General features: G+C 34.1%; 2 protein-coding genes across 2 annotated transcripts; one reads left to right on the top strand and one right to left on the bottom strand.

The window, feature by feature from the left end:
* Positions 1-1,353: 1,353 nt before the first annotated feature.
* LOC123542867 (uncharacterized) lies at positions 1,354-3,981 on the top strand. The gene is made up of 3 exons (XM_045328895.1): positions 1,354-1,476; positions 2,610-2,713; positions 3,301-3,981. The coding sequence occupies exons 1-3, from the start codon at positions 1,388-1,390 to the stop codon at positions 3,753-3,755; spliced, it is 648 nt and encodes a 215-aa protein (XP_045184830.1). The 5' UTR covers positions 1,354-1,387; the 3' UTR covers positions 3,756-3,981.
* Positions 3,982-8,781: 4,800 nt separating this feature from the next.
* LOC123542695 (atrial natriuretic peptide receptor 1-like) lies at positions 8,782-15,811 on the bottom strand. The gene is made up of 7 exons (XM_045328651.2): positions 14,726-15,811; positions 13,564-13,675; positions 11,871-12,066; positions 11,291-11,426; positions 10,473-10,564; positions 9,718-9,856; positions 8,782-9,391 (listed from the first exon to the last, which is right to left on the bottom strand). Exons 1-7 carry the CDS (start codon positions 15,393-15,395, stop codon positions 9,213-9,215), a joined length of 1,524 nt encoding a protein of 507 aa, XP_045184586.2. The 5' UTR covers positions 15,396-15,811; the 3' UTR covers positions 8,782-9,212.
* Positions 15,812-16,557: the final 746 nt, after the last annotated feature.

Here is a 16,557-nt window from a genome sequence, read left to right on the forward strand (position 1 = left end):
TGGGGTCTCCAGTGTACACATAGATGTGGAAAAGGATGTATAAACAACAGGTGTTCAAAATCGTCTGGAATATGTTCTTGTAAATCACTTAATTTTAATTCTGGCATGTGTAGTAGGTGTACACAAGGAAAGCATGGCAACAATTGTGATAAGCAATGTCCGACAAACTGCCGCGATTGTGTATCAAATACGCAGTGCAAGTCGTGCAAAAATAATAGGTTCTTTGGTTCAGATTGTCGTAAAATGCAAGAAGCACAGCGGACACTGCATGAATGGGTGCAAAAGTGGCTTTACAGGTAAGAAATGTGATTCATGTGTGTCTGGAAAATATGGACCAAACTGTGATTTGGATTGCCCGAACAATTGTACAGACTGTTTGTCAAAATTCAACTGTAGCGATTGTAAGCCTCGCTATTATGGCAGTACATGTACTTATGTTTGTCCACCTGGCTGCAATGAAAACACATGTGACATAGATGGAAAATGTTTAAAAGGGTGTAAAACGGAATTCGATGCTAAATCTAATTGTGAAAAGTGCGTACTAGGCAAATGGGGGGATTCCTGTCACAACAATTGTCCAGATAAATGTTCATCCTGCTCTTCAAATACAAACTGCATCAATTGCGTAGATGGATATTATGGCGGCGCTTGTGAACATTTGTGTGCGTCTACATGTAGAACAATACAAGGGAAGAATGCATGCAACAATTCCAATGGACACTGTACTTCTGCCTGTGTAGATGGATACCATGGTGATATGTGCGACAGATTGTGCAGCGATAAATGTGCTAATAGAACATATTTTCAGACCAATGCACTATGCGAGTACGGCTGTATTGAAGGCTACGAAGGACCACAATGCACTCAAAGGTAAATATTGTCAACCGTAGATACCGTATCAAATCAATATATTTTTATTAAAACAAGACTCTTGAAAAAACCATACTTGACACCCTGATATAAACATTCTAAGATATACTGTATGTCAACAGTTGAAATAGATTTCTGCTCCCAGTACAATATGAATGCAAATGAAACTATAAAGATTAGACTAACGTTAACTCAAATACTAAAACGCATATATACCGATATACATATTCAAATATTTTACCTATATATATTTCTTGGAATTCACTATATTTTTACATGTTAAAATTAAGATGTAAAAACACTAAAATATCTAATACATTCACAGTATTAATAAAAAATCTAATCCGCTTGCTAATGTTCAAGTAATATGATTTGCTTGATACATAATATTATGCATGTAAGCTAGTGTTGAGCCCGCATTATTAGGCATCGGCTTGACATGAACGCATAAAGATATCACAAACAATTTCTTCTTTTAGAAATAAAAGAACCAGGATCAGGAGACAACAATGTAACTATGATTATAGGTGCAGCAATGACTTCAGGTGTGGTCGTTATTAATATGGGTGTGTTGCTGGTAGCTTGTACCATTAAACAAAGGAGAAGGTAAGTATATTGTCCGAAAAGTCCTATTAATGCAATATCTCAATACGTATGTTTATTTTGTGAAATGACTTATCACTAACTTTTGAACCATATAGTTACTTCATGTTTCTTTTAACTTTTGTCATACAGGTGTCTAGGTAAATGCAAGGTAGGATTATTATTAGTGTCTTTGATTAGAGTTTAGTACTATGTCTACTTTAAATGTCATGCTTTAACAGTCCATTGTTTGAAAAACGTCCAGATTTTTAGTGGTAGCAAACATTTATGCGTTGTTTACCTATACATGTATAAAGCGAGTACTATTCTTTAACCGATGCTTATAAATACTAACATACATAAACTTGTTAATTTTATGTTGTATCAATTACTAATCTATATGTTGTATTTTTTCATGTTTTCAAATAAGAAATTTGGGTCTAGTAAACCCTAAATTGATCATTAATATACAGCTTTTTCAAATATCGTTGTGTTAGTGAGGTCTGACCCACGTGATGCTTAGTATGTAAGTTTACTATTTGACTTTACATGGGTATTTAAGCCTGCACAAGCGCACACATTGCAAAAGCGTTCGAAGGAAGCACATACAATTATTCTGTTTGCTTAAAACGGTTATAATATAGAGGGTATGAAGTTCATGTTCACGTACGTGTAGAAGGCTCCTATTTTCAGTGAAAAGCATCCGTTGAAATCTGACAAAACATTTGATCAAAATACTGTGAATCATTTAAGTTCGTTGTTTGGATCAATACGACTATTTTGTCGGTGCAAACATTCGTGGATTTTAATTTTTTAAGATAAAATGAGTGAGAATTTTACATGTACGGTGGGGATATTTTTTTTTTGTGAATTGATGCAGTCATGAAATCCACGTAAATCCCCCATGACAATTAATGATTTTACTGTACCTGCTATACGTATATCTATATGATTTATACGTAAAGTGCAGAGTTTCATATATATTTTTGAACGTGTAATATGAACATAAATTGTGTCAGCTAGTGCGCATTAGAAATCATGACCTCCATAATTCCCAAAGGTAGAAAATGCATCTAACATAAAAGGGACTGATTAATAAAACAAATATTTTTCAGTTAAGTGTCGAAATATGTAATTGCACTTTGATTATTTTTAAGGAAAGGTACTTGTGCAACTGAAAGCAGCGGTATCAATGGAAGTCTCAAATGTATCCACAAGAAAGATAAATCAAGTGCACTACAAGAGGAAGATACAGACGAAGGTAATTTCCCTTAACGGAATATGAAATAATGTATACACATGTCATATATTCAGCATTTTAAATATTCAGGTAGTCAAAGGTATACAACAGACTAACACAAATTTATAATAAATCATATCTGCTATTAAACGATGCCATTAATAGAGAACCACTATTGATCACATGTTTGGCGTCGCGGGAGTGTAATAAAGCCATTAAATAAAAATAATAATACACTAGTGTAATAAATCATTGACGTCGATGTCATTTATAGCGTTGGAGACGTTGGTCAAATTGACTTGTTAATATAGTAAAAGAAAGTAGAATGTATGAGTTTTCGACAGGAAAAGCTAACATGTGATAAAAAGAATATTACATTTGTGACTTTCCACATTGAATTTATTAAACTCGTTGAATAAAATTGATAAAATGCTCGGCAGAGCCTCGCATTTTATTATTTTATTCAACTCGTTTAATAAATTCAATATGAAAAGACACTCATGTAATATCCTCTATTTATTTTTTCAAAAGAGATTTGCTATTTAAACCTATCTGAGGAATGATGTATATTATCAATTTGACATATTTAGTTCAACCAACTTTTTCAGCTGCCGTTTATGCACGACCTAACAAATCCAGACGGACGATTGTGGAGGAGGTAAATGCAGTCTACGATACTACTTATGAAAATAAAACTAAGGAAATGTCCCATGTGATCCATGATTATGATGTACTAAATGAAGGTAGAGAAATAAAACCTGATACAGATATGGATAAACTGGAACGTACGGCTGCAGAGGAAGCAAGTGCAGTCTATGACACAACAAATGACGATAGAAATAAGACAATATTCAATGTGAACAAAGATTATGATATATTGAGTATAAACAGAGAAAAAATCCCGAATACAGAGGACAAAACAAATCCGGGATTTGTGGACGAGGCAAATACTGTCTATGACACTACATATCACAAAAAATTTAAACAGATATTCAATGTGAACAACGATCATTATGGTGCAATTAGCGCAGACATAGAACAAACACCTAATACAGATTATTAGGACACCCAAACACCTACGATTATGAAGCATGGACATGCGTAGTCTACTACTGTACAATACATTATGATAATCATTTATCAGCATACTTTCAGATCAAAGAGATTAAGCCTTTTTTCTTTACATTTCTCAGAATTCAAAATTTACCTTATGTCATAATATACGTATACTGTCAGTTATTTGTTTAAAAGGTTACACTAATAAAGTTTATATTTTATTCCACAGTATCCATATCCAAGTTGAAATTTTCTTTTACGAAATAAGTAATCGCTGTGCTCTTCGACAGCATTTGTGATCTTTGCAAACGTTAGCTTCAAATTCTCTAACATGGCATTCGGTTTTCGTTGTTTTGAAGACTGAGTGGTTAATGTTTCTACCGGTCCTCCTAATTAAAGACATAATGTACAAAACAAAAAAATATAACAGACACATCGTGGGTTGAACGCAATACTGTAGTAACTCCTATTAAATAAAGAAGGACTTACAACAGTATTGCGTTCAACCCTCGACATGAAGGCCTATATTTATGTATGCTATGAATACGGTTGTTTATACACTAAATGCGGGCAGTATCCAAAGTTCAATAATTCAAATTTAATGATGATTAGTCGGTACGTAGAATGTCTATACATAATACGCAATACATAATTTATACTAGACAAATATACTTATTTAATGTAGCTCTTCACATTTGATGAGCCGGAAGTAATAGCGTAACATCAGTAAAAACGAACAGCGGGACATGAGGTACGAAATTGAAAACCAGTTTACTTTTACTGGCAACTCATGTGCCAATTTAAATGAACCATTTGATATTGTCACAATAATTCTAAAGATAAAATAAAGATATGAAAAAATGTTGAAACATGCAATTATTTCAAATAATGTCCTAAAAACAGCTTGATTTTTGGATCTGCATCACAGGCAAATATTAAAAAGAAAACACACGGACCTATTATTTTGTTTGACCATGAAAAAGATAATATGTTTCACACTTGTGCAATGTCTCATTTCATCAACACAGTAGAAAACTTTCTGTTCGTAAAAGTAATCTCAAAATTGTGACTTTGTCATTATCAAAACTTGCTTGAGAGCCGCAATTTTCAAATCAGTCTAATCATATTAAATTCAAATACACATACATGTACCTCTTTTTTATTTGGTGAATTTTCTTAGTACGTCCAGAAGTGTTTACATGTTAAGGATTAATCCTGATATACATTGCAGAATCTTTTATTCGGAACGTGCAGAACTACCTTAAGGAATATCATTGCGTGGTAGAAGTTAGAAAGAGCCTGAAAAGATATTATTCTATAACGTATACATTTCACTATAGTATGTCATGAAACGCAACTATAACATTGTATCTAATAAGCAAAAACCGCTGACAAGAGTCACAATTATGGCGTTTTAGTTCCTAAATAATGTATATATGCAGCAGATGTTAAACAATTACATAATTCAATTTTACCTTCAACAACTCATGTTTTAGATTTTTTGTAAAGCATACCATACCACTGCTTCCCGGTATTTTTCGTGTACAATGTATAGGCACGACCTTCTTCGACTATCCCACATAATTTACGACAACCTTAAACGACAACCTTAAACAGTAATAGACACCCTTTATTATAAAGACGCTTCCAATACGTATTTTAAGATATACCCATTTTTATATTTATAAGATTACTTAACAGTAGAATGGAAAACAGTGTTGTATGTTATTCGTAAATACGTAATGCGACGATTGTTACTAGATAACACTCAATTTTGATTTCAACTCATTATACACATCTATCAGCTTGCTTAGAAATATCCGATAAGTATTTTTTAAACTGAATCAATTTTTGATTTAAACATACTTCTTTAAAGACAGACTAAATGTCTGCGTAGCGGTAGCAAACAATATAGATCAACTGTTGTCGATGAGGTACGCAGGTGTAAGTATGGATTAATGACCTTATCCCTTATCATGCTGGACAAAATAAGGTATGAAACATGAAAAAAGATTATTGTTCAGTTCAGCTGACTTCTATCTAACAACTGATGAAGAACGCATATTCCCCATTGTGAAAGCTGTTCCACGTTCATGTACCCGTTACGACATTATTCTACAAAGTTGTACTTGCCTCTTTGATCAATGGATATAGAGAACCAAATATTAGTCTCCATTATGGAAATCCGTGATTCTGTGCTCGTAACCTTTATTATTAATTTCTTGACTTACTTGCTTCTTTTATCGATGTTTGGAAGCACACTTCCTCTTTTATAGAGGCCGGCACACTTCCTCTTTCGTAGAGGCAGGCACACTACCTCTTTTGTAGAGGCCGGCAAACTTCCTCATTTGTAGAGGCCGGCACACTTCCTCTTTTGTAGAGGCCGGTCGTGTGTACTCATTACGTTTGAGAATATTCAAATAGAGCTTTACTTGCGTCATAGAACGATATTGAGAAACACGTTTTCTCTTTTGTAGAGGCTGAGTTCGCGTACTAGTTACCTTTGAGAATATGTAATGAATTCACATACAGACTGTGCATTCTTGCATACCAGACGGGGATTTCCGGTATTTTTACCGGTGCTGGAAAAATCCATGTTACACCCCGTGGTGTAAGATGACTCTCGTGCTTTAAATGACGTGTTACGAACTACATATACGTAGAAGATTTATACAGTTATTTATATTTTATTTCAAAAAAGGAATAAAAATCCAGTACCTTGACAGTTCAAAACACGTTATTTTATCAAAAAATCATAAGGTTACGCTGCAACTGATAAAACAAAACCGGAACTATACATTGTTATTTGTCTTTGAAACAATACGACGTCTTTCCTGTTTACGGACGTTGCTTTCCCGCGCTTTGTTTTAAATATGCTGCTGTAAGAAATAGTTCAAAAAAGAAAACCGTCCGATTGGTTTTATTTTTATTATTATTTTGATATCGGTATGCAAGAAAAAGATTATGTCACTGGTTATAGATGCAGATGGGAATATCCGGCTCTAGGGTAACAGTTTAGGCGGAAACTCGGCTGGAGCCTCGTTACCGCCTAAACAGTTATCCTGCAGACCGGAAATTCCAATCTGCACCTACAACCAGTAAAAGAAACTTATAACCTTTCCAGAGCAACGCCCTTTGAGATATACAAATATTGACTGTTATGTAGAGGTTGTTGTTCTGGAGAGGTAAATTTGATAGTATATTTCAGCTTAGGGAAACTTTGATGATGTTGTTATAGAGAGGTTTATGCTTAACAGAGGGCCGCTCTGGAGAAGTTGTATTGTAGTTTCCATTGAAGAAGCCAACATTGCATCCTCGTAAAATTAAAGTACATTTAATAGATTTTACCTTTCTCCTAAACTGATGTTGAGAAACATATTCTCCATTGTCGAAACCGAACTCATGTGCTTTAAACATCAGTTCTCTGACAAAATTAGGACGGCCACAGAGTAAAATTCAAATTATTCAGGTAATAACCATTCTTTTCATACCTTATATAACATTACTTTAATATCTTCACTGTCGAAAAGGTAGTAATGATATTAATCAACACCAAGCCTAATTTCAAGTTCAATTACATTTTTATGGGTGAAGTAGCGCTACAGTCGTACTGACCATATTGCGAATTTTCCAATTATTGGTGGCGGAAGAAGACCCGATGTGCCCCTCCCAGGATTAATTCAGATGCGGGTTTCTTGGTAGAACGACTTACCTTACATAAACCAGCCGAATAACTTCCTTACATATAAGAATTTAACGCGTCCAGGAAGGGAACCAACAACATACGAATTCGAAGCGGCGTTCTACCACTAGACTACCGGTGTGGTTATGATCACCAGAGCAGTGTGTTTGTTAATTGACTTTTATATCCGGGTTTTGTATATGCCCTAGCAATTGATTCCATTAACATATACTTTTATGTAAGATTTTGAATGTACATGTATTGAAATGTTAATCATATCATAAACAATGATACAAATAGTGCACCTGGATAATGTAACCGGTACTTAAAAGTAAAACCCTACATCTTGCATTTTGTGACGATGAATGGAGAATGTCTTCAAACTCTGTTTGTGAAGAAAGACCTCCAGTAAATGTTTTATACTATGCTGTCGTTTCAAATGTTTCCTTGATTGTCAGGTAGCTGCTTAACATTCGGAAATAGCAGTCGGATTTTCCTGTTTCTGACATGTTATTGCTTTGATATAATAGACTAAAATGTGTCCAGTTGAATTTGTTTGCAAGTTTTATTATGTTATCAGCTGCATTTGATTTTTTAAACTCAAGTAAGCAGCTTGAATTTGAATTTATTGTCAAAGTCATATGAATTAGCACCTGCTGTTATAGCTGGTACTTTCCAGTCCTGACTATATCTCACTACGGGGTATACAGTATAAGGACAAACTGGTTCAAAGAGGGCATGGACCTGTTTTTCCAGGCGTAAATCTTTCGCAGCTAATGGTTCCGTAGTCTTTTAATATTCTGAATCGTTCACGTACACTGTCACACTGTTTTCCGGTTAAATGTTACCTAATACCCTTTCAGTCGCCATTTCGATTGCTAGCATCACACGCTGGTGATATATAAAAAACACCTGCTTGCTAATTTGATAAAAAAATGAGATTATCATTGACAGTTGCTATGTTGTTTATCCCTTAATTTGTAAGCTCTCGCAAATGCTAGGGTTGAAAAATTTAGTGATATTAACTTCCATTCATGCATTTAACTTTAATTAGATCAGAAATTACAAAACGTGTGTTTCAGTAGATTTCTTGATAAATAAAGAGAGTTTTGTTTTCTTTGAGAGCAATCTATTTTTATTTTAAAGGTCAATTTAAATTTAGGTTGTACAAAAAGTAGTCAATATGAAATCTTTCATTTTAGTCCTTTATACCCCATATCCTTTTGGATTTGTAATATCCTTTCGATAATTAAAAAACTATCCGGTCTTTTCTATACATAATAATTTCTAAGAGGGGAGTAGTTTAAAGGATGGGTTAATGTGACTGAAGCAAACAAAAACCTGAAATACATTTGCATACAGCGTTTTCTTCTATGCAGAATCGAAAACAATCAAACGAAGTTAAGAATGAAATGAGTATACACTTTATTTAACTAATTGATATTTTTAAGCGTGCGTCGCTTTGTCATGATATCGCATTGACTTAAATCTATGTTTGCAACAAAAGATTCTAGCACGTACATTTTCCTATGATATACAATACACATATCATCGTTTTAAAGATATCAACATACAGATAGTACTTTCACCATGTTTATAATTATGCAATATACATTCTAGTGTACTGTCGTATTAAAGATATCAACATCATACATAATCGTGTGATATGCAATATCCGTCCAAGTGTTTCACAATTTATGAAATATTAACATACAATTATACCGTTCCATGTGTTATAATGTAAGATTTTTGATCCTGCCAAATAACTTTCTCTATTACAACCTAGGAATCACCATCAAATCTAGCTTCTTCTTTGACTAGCTTTGTCATTGCTACAAGGCTGGCATTGTGCCCTTGAACTGCTTCTGTGATTTTTGAAAGCGTAAGTTGCAAACTCTCTAACATGTCCTCGACCTTTCTTCGTGATGAAGACTTTGAGGTTGATGTGTCAGTTGACTCCCCTAAGAAAACATAACCAACAAGTTTACAAAAATGACTGACATAAAAGAACCTATGTTTAAGCTAACACGGTATATTATTATATCGATGTAAACTGTGAGTTAGTTAAATATTTCCACATATTTATGAAGAATGGATCTAATTTAATTTAGAAGAACAATATGTAAAAACCGTCTAGACATAATTAAACATAGTACAAAGTGCTGTACTAACGTCATGAAGCATAACTCACAGATAATATAGATGTAATCATATTTAACTTCGACCATGAAAAATACGTGAGCTTCTGTATAATACGCATTGAATACTTTTATAAAGCATACAATACCATTGTTTTCACACTTTGAATTGTCGAAACCACATGAGGGAGTATCTGGTGGGGCACTGTCGTACTCATTTCCCCAATGTATTCGTCTATCTGGTAAAGGTACGAGCTCCTTCGACTGTCCGATATAATTTACGACAACCTGATATAATAATAAATATCTTTTATTCGAAGGACCCTTCCACTACGTACTCTAAACATGTACTATACCTACATTTTATTTATATTTTTAGAACAATGAAAAATTACGTATACTTCACTGTATTTATGTTAACATATAATGAACATGTTTATGTATAAAAACAGTAGTTTATATCATACGTAAATACTTTATGCAGCAGAATGTTTTTGACACACGACTGTTCTAGATAACACATAATTGTGATTGCAGCTGTCTCTATATACAGTTAGTTTATATACTAAGCTTAGATACATATATCTGATGACCAGTTTCTTGACTGAAATCAGTATCTAATTATTAAATTGTTTAGGTAAAGGTAAACAAAATACATTTTTAAAGACATAAGCTCAGAAGGGCTGTAAGAAAAAAACCACAAAAACTAATATTATCGATAATATAAGCAGGAGTAGGTATGATATTACTAACGTAACATAAAATACTGTCTAAAAAGTCTACAATGGAGTCGTCATTCATTCTTAAAAAATAAATCTGAATGCAAGAACTCAGTTTTAACGTGCTCATTCAAGACCTGTATAGTACTCTTGCTAAATAAATATTTAATGTTTCCACATATAACCTGAAATCTTCCTGTGCTTGGATCCATATCTAGAAGTGAATAATCCATTATTCTGTCACCGTTTTCGTCTATAACTACGCTACCTGTGATACCTTAATAAAATTAACTGAGTCGATTATCCACACGTGCATATGAAACGTTCATGCGAGAAAATTAAATACTTGAAGACAATTCATAATTATACTGATATTTCTTTTTGTTTCTACCTATAGATATGGCATCTATCATTTTATAGTTAGTACAGAAGACAGAAATATTTACAGAGCCATGTCAAAACAGCTGTTTATATATAATAGTGTGATGTTATTAATTTCTGTTTATAAAATGTCCTAAACAAATGTCAACGGTGTAAAAATACAACATTTGTTAATATATTGTATTTGTCAGTTAATTGTTCTGATAATATTTGTCTGAACCATTCTCGCTTGATATAAATAGGAAGGTATTTAATACGAAAGTGTTCATCAGAGAAGTATTTCATTGCCTGTAACCTTTAATTATCTTGAACTGGTCCTATGGTGTTCAGCCCTTATAGGTAGAATCTACACTTTCATCAATTTGCACCTGATGTATTTGTTTTGTTCTCGTTTTCTATTTGTTTCAATTTGTCTGTGTTTTATTTGTATATGCCTATCATACACGTACACTGCTTTTAAGTTTTCTTTGAAAGACTGCGTTCTTGGAATGTGGCTTGTTTGTGACAGTAGAGCAAGAGTACGTTAACTTTTATACCTATAATATACAACAAGAATTGACTTTTACTAATTGATAATGATATCGTATATGAATTTTTTCTTGAACAACAAGATACATTTTACCGTTGAATGTTTTGTTCCACATTCGTCGTGTAACTGCTGAACCGTCAGTGACTGATTCATCAGCTTCGATCGTCTCGTTTAAAGCAAGTGCATATAGTACTACCGCATCATGGAATGCACCTACATAACTGTTTACCTGCAAATATACGTCAAAGTTATAATTGTAATGAATGAGAAAACGTTTAATAATATTGTATTGTGATTGGTATGTTTTATCTATGCACTGCACATGCTACAAGTGTTATGCCATCCACACAGACCGATCTCGACTACGCTGTTCTTACTGTCAATAGATAAATCACAGATGTGTGAGATTTTCTACCGTCTCACAATTGTTCTGTTTTGATTTATGCGTTTGTGAACTCTAAAAATAATGAGTTATACACATCGATGAAAAAATGCATTGTTGTTAATGTGTACATGTGTACATGTGCTCAGCCATTGTGTACGTGTGTACAGTTTCACATTCTCAAATTTCAACGTGCGGCTGCGTGCTTTAAATGTAGATTCACCTGTTAGAGTTTGTCCTTGGCTTTTTATACGACAATCACCGACACAATGTAAAACAAAGTTCGCTCACCTCCCCTTCATAGGACGTAAAGTTTTCGTAACGTAGTTTTGCTCTAAGCTTGACTTCGTTGCTGAAACTGCTATATTCAAGACTCTTTTGTTTGAGCAGTGATATTCGCATTAGGGCCTCATAAGCCTTTCTGGCTTTATTGTTCCTTTCCATTGTATCCTCTTCTCTATACCAAGGCAACTCAAAGTTGTTTTCACTGAAAAATCACATAACAGTAGTCATTAAATATTTACAAGAGTTAAGAAATATGTGTCACTCAGATTTTAGTATAATGAATTCTTGAATGCTATGAAGTTACGTATTACTCACGTAATTTTCAATTATATAGTATATCTAAATAAGAATATGTAAGTCTCACTCTTAATTTAGTTTTTTTTTTTCAAATTTTATTTCAAATACAAACTAGATATATTACACACGTAATTTTCAGTTAGAAAGATTATCTAAATCTTCATTCAAGTTTTCAAATTCAATTTCAAACTCAAACTAGATACATTTGAATCAATCAAATTTTTCTCAAAAGAAGAAAAAGGGGAAATAATTTAAATGAAAAATGTCGTGAAAAGAAGACGTTGAAGACTGCTGTCTTAAACAACCAAAGTATCAGCGTAAAGGCATTGATCCGCCAGATTTGTTTAAACAATATTTCGCAGTAAGTGCAATAAATTACGACACATAAAATAAAAAGGAAAAAAATATTCAAATAAAGTCTTACTCATCACTTAGACTATTATTTCCTTCTTTTGAGGCCGAGCACGTGCACTCGTTACCTTTAATAATATCTTAATTGTTTCTTGTCTTTGTTTCGAAACTGGCCGAGGATATCGAGACTATTCAAATTGTGTCTTACTTTTCCCATAGACAGATGACTTAAACAAACGTATCCTATCGTAGAGGCCGAACTTGAGTGCTTGTTACCTTTGATAAAAATATTCAGTTTGTGTCACCTCCTAGATAGATGTTGAGAAACACATACCGTACATAATTTTAGAAGGCGGTCTCCTGTACTCGTTACCTTTGAGAATATTCAGTGGAATCTTACCTTACTTCTAGATCGATGTAAAGGCCGAATTCCTGTCTGTGTCTGTTACACTTTTTAGAATTTTCAACATGCTGAAGTAGTGTCCCACTTGACTACTAGATCGATGTTAAACACCTATTCTCCATCGCAGAAGTCGAGCTCGTGTGTCCGTTATTTTTGAGATTCTTCAAACAGAATCTTACTTGCCTCCTAGATCGATGTCGAGAAACACTTATTCTCCATTTCTGAGGTCGAGCTCATGTTCGTATGTTCATTATCTTCGAATCCTTGAGACGATTATTCTTACTATCTTACTTGCCTCTTAGAAGTTGAGAAACACATATCCTGAATGATTTTAAAAGTTGACCTCTTGTACTCGTTACTTTTGAGAATATTCAATAGATTCCTACCTTACTCCTACATCGATGTTTCAACATGCATATACTTATTGCAGAAGCCAACCTCATGTGTCAAAAAGCCTTTGAAAACATACCTTACTCCTAGTTCGATGTTGAGAAACACATATTTTTCTTTCTGTGGCACAATCTTCTGTGTCCGTTAACTTTGAATACATTCAGTGGATTCTTTTATTTCTTGGGGAAAATACATTTGACAATGTAGAGGCCAAGCTTGTATGCTTGTTCAATTTAAGTACATTCAATGTAGTCTTACCTTTCTCCTGAATCGATGTTGAGGAACACATATTCTCCATTGTCGTAGCCGAGCTCATTTGCTGTAATCATCAATTCTCTGACAGAATCTGGACTGCCACACATTACAATAACTGAATATAGATTATTAATGAAAGATTAATTATCATTTTCCTCATGCATGTCGTGTACGTTTTTGACATACGTTTCAATGTTTTCACCGTAAGAAAGTCAGTACCTTATTTTAAACAGCACCAAAGAAACTTTATGTAGCCTTAGATAAGTGTAAGCTTAATTGAATGTTTGGTAAGTGGAGAGGGGTTAGAGTCTCATTGGCACAATAATATATCATGTGTTGCTTTTGTCAACTTTTTATGTTGATGGAATACCCTAGATGCACATCCAGGCATTATTTCAGACACGCGAAGGCACCTGCCTGGCTTGTATTTTTCAAGTTTTTAATGCACCAGATAATGCGTATCACTATATAAACATCATAAATTTGAATAATTATGAACTGTGAGTTAAAATGATCTTACTGGAAAACAAACTTAACTGTCTATTTGTGGTTTCATAACAGACCTTTTATCTATAAACATTTATGTTTTCATGTTGAATGAGTGCTTTGGAATTACCGTTGCCATGACAAAACAAATAACATTTATTTGTAAAATATGGTATAAATTCTTCAGCTACTGCAATAGCTATTATTTAGATTTAGATTTTTTCCAGTCATATGAACAACAGGTGCACAATGTCAAATTTTATAGTATTAACTCACTGGAAGATCACCAAGTCACATCATAATGACACCGAGCTGATAAGTAAAAATGTTGAGTGCCAAGCGAGGAAGCTGCTAGTACCTTATCTCATATCACTGGTATAATGCGGACAGGGAGTAAACACACAAACGCGTGCACTTAAGGCCGGCGTTCTTCAACTAGGCTACCGAGGCGTTTATGATCTGAAAGGACTGTTTCCAGGAGAATGGAGTTTCTTATTAGATTTTTAACCGTGTTTTCATTGTGAAACATAGGTCGTAGCGGATATTGCTTTATTCATTGTTTACTCACATAAGGTTGTATATAATGAAATTTTGAACACATAGAAATGTCGATAAAAAGCAGAAATCTTGATCAAACAGTACAACTAATGTTACCGGTACTAAATAATAGGAAACTTACTTCTTGCATTTTGTGATGCTGAGTTAAGAATGCGATCAAAGTCTGTGTATGAAGAATGAAGAATCCTAACGAATATTTCATACCATGGAAAGGTTTCCTTGATTTTTAAGTGGATGGCTGATATTCTGTGAAAACAGTCGGAATATCCTGGTGCAGACCTTCTATATTTTTGATATAGCAGGCCAAAATGTTTCCAGTTGAATTTGGATGCGAGTTGTATGATGGCATCAGCTTCTTTCGAAAATGTTTCATGAACTCGAGTTAGCAGCTTGAATTCGGATTTATAGTCAAAGTCATATGCACTTGCACCCGCTGTAATAAGCGGTACATTCCAGTGCGGGCTAAATCTCGCTACAGGCGCTACAGCGTAAGGACAAACTGGTCCAAAGAGAACATGGACGTGTTTATCCTTGTGTAAATCCATCGCTGCTAACGGTCCCATAGTCGCTGAACATTCTGAATCCTTTACATAAGTGAACACTCTGTGTTCCGGTAGAATGTCACGTTGAACGCTTTCAACCGCCATTTCGATTGCTGGCATCACATGCATAATGCTCCATGGATAACTAGACACTTCAGGTAGAATCACTCCTAATCTTATTTCCATGAAACAACATGGTCTAGCTAGAACTGTTGCAACGACGATAAAATTGCACAAATGGAAACTCATTTTTGCCTGTAATCAGTTCCTTTATTGCGACGTAAAAAACGATTATAATTTCAGAAAACACACACTGGAAGTAAACAGTATATAGTACTACAATTTCACAACACGATACGCTGGAACACGTAGCCTTCAGTATTTTGTCTTAAACAAGAAGCACTTATTTTAAAACAGTTTTTTTTTTGTAAGAAATCTTCTTCTTTAATACTCCTTCCAAATTAAATAACACTTCACATCTATCTTTTGAAGCAACTCTAGAGTGTTCATTGAGCAAGACTGTAGTTTGTTTCTTATATCTGTCTCACGCGAGCTTATCACCACAGCTACTGGAATATAAAACCTCACGTAGAAATCTCAATTATCTTTGAAATAACCTTTGACATTTACCATGTCTTTCATCCGTAAATATTGTGTGCCCTCTCGAATGCCAAAGTTTATAAAGATATACTGACCTGCTCTGTCAGCTGTGAGTAATTGCTTCAATTTATGCGTTTATCTTATGGCTGTGACTAAATACAGAGTTGGTGCACCTGTGATATATTACAGACTCCGGTATATACCGGATTAACTAAATTTGAAAGAAAATATCTTAAATGTATACATTTTGTAACCATGGTGATACTAACCCTAACCTCTAGTCAGTATATTATGCATTTGATACTCTAAATGCATGCGAACATGCAAAAAAATGAGTAATTTTGCCGTGCGCTCCAATGGATAATAATTCCGCGCAGGCGCAGAACGGCTGCACCAACTCTGCAATGAGAAACATTCTTATCTTATCAGTAAAGCGCGTTTGAACGCATTTTGTCATAAACGCGGCGCTATATAAAATCTGAAAAGTAGATCCCTCGGAAGCACCGAAAACAAGGCAAACAGTGAAAATTGCAGACTCGGTTTGATTGAGTCTGTTCATGAACCCGGTATAATACACAGCAGATACTGAATCATAAAAAGGCTGTTTCGGCAGATTTCTGGATAGATTACGAGGATAATGCTTTTTTCAGAGTTATCTTTTTTCATGCAATTTAAAAGTCAAATTGAAGTCTTAAAGGAGAAACTTTCAGTCTGTTTAATCAATAATACGAAAGATCTGATTCACTTTAGAAAATGTAATACGAGAACATTTTTTCATTCATTTCTTCATTTTATGATTCATAATTGCTAT

The sequence above is a fragment of the Mercenaria mercenaria genome, chromosome 19 (assembly GCF_021730395.1).
Source record: "Mercenaria mercenaria strain notata chromosome 19, MADL_Memer_1, whole genome shotgun sequence".
NCBI lineage: Eukaryota > Metazoa > Mollusca > Bivalvia > Venerida > Veneridae > Mercenaria > Mercenaria mercenaria.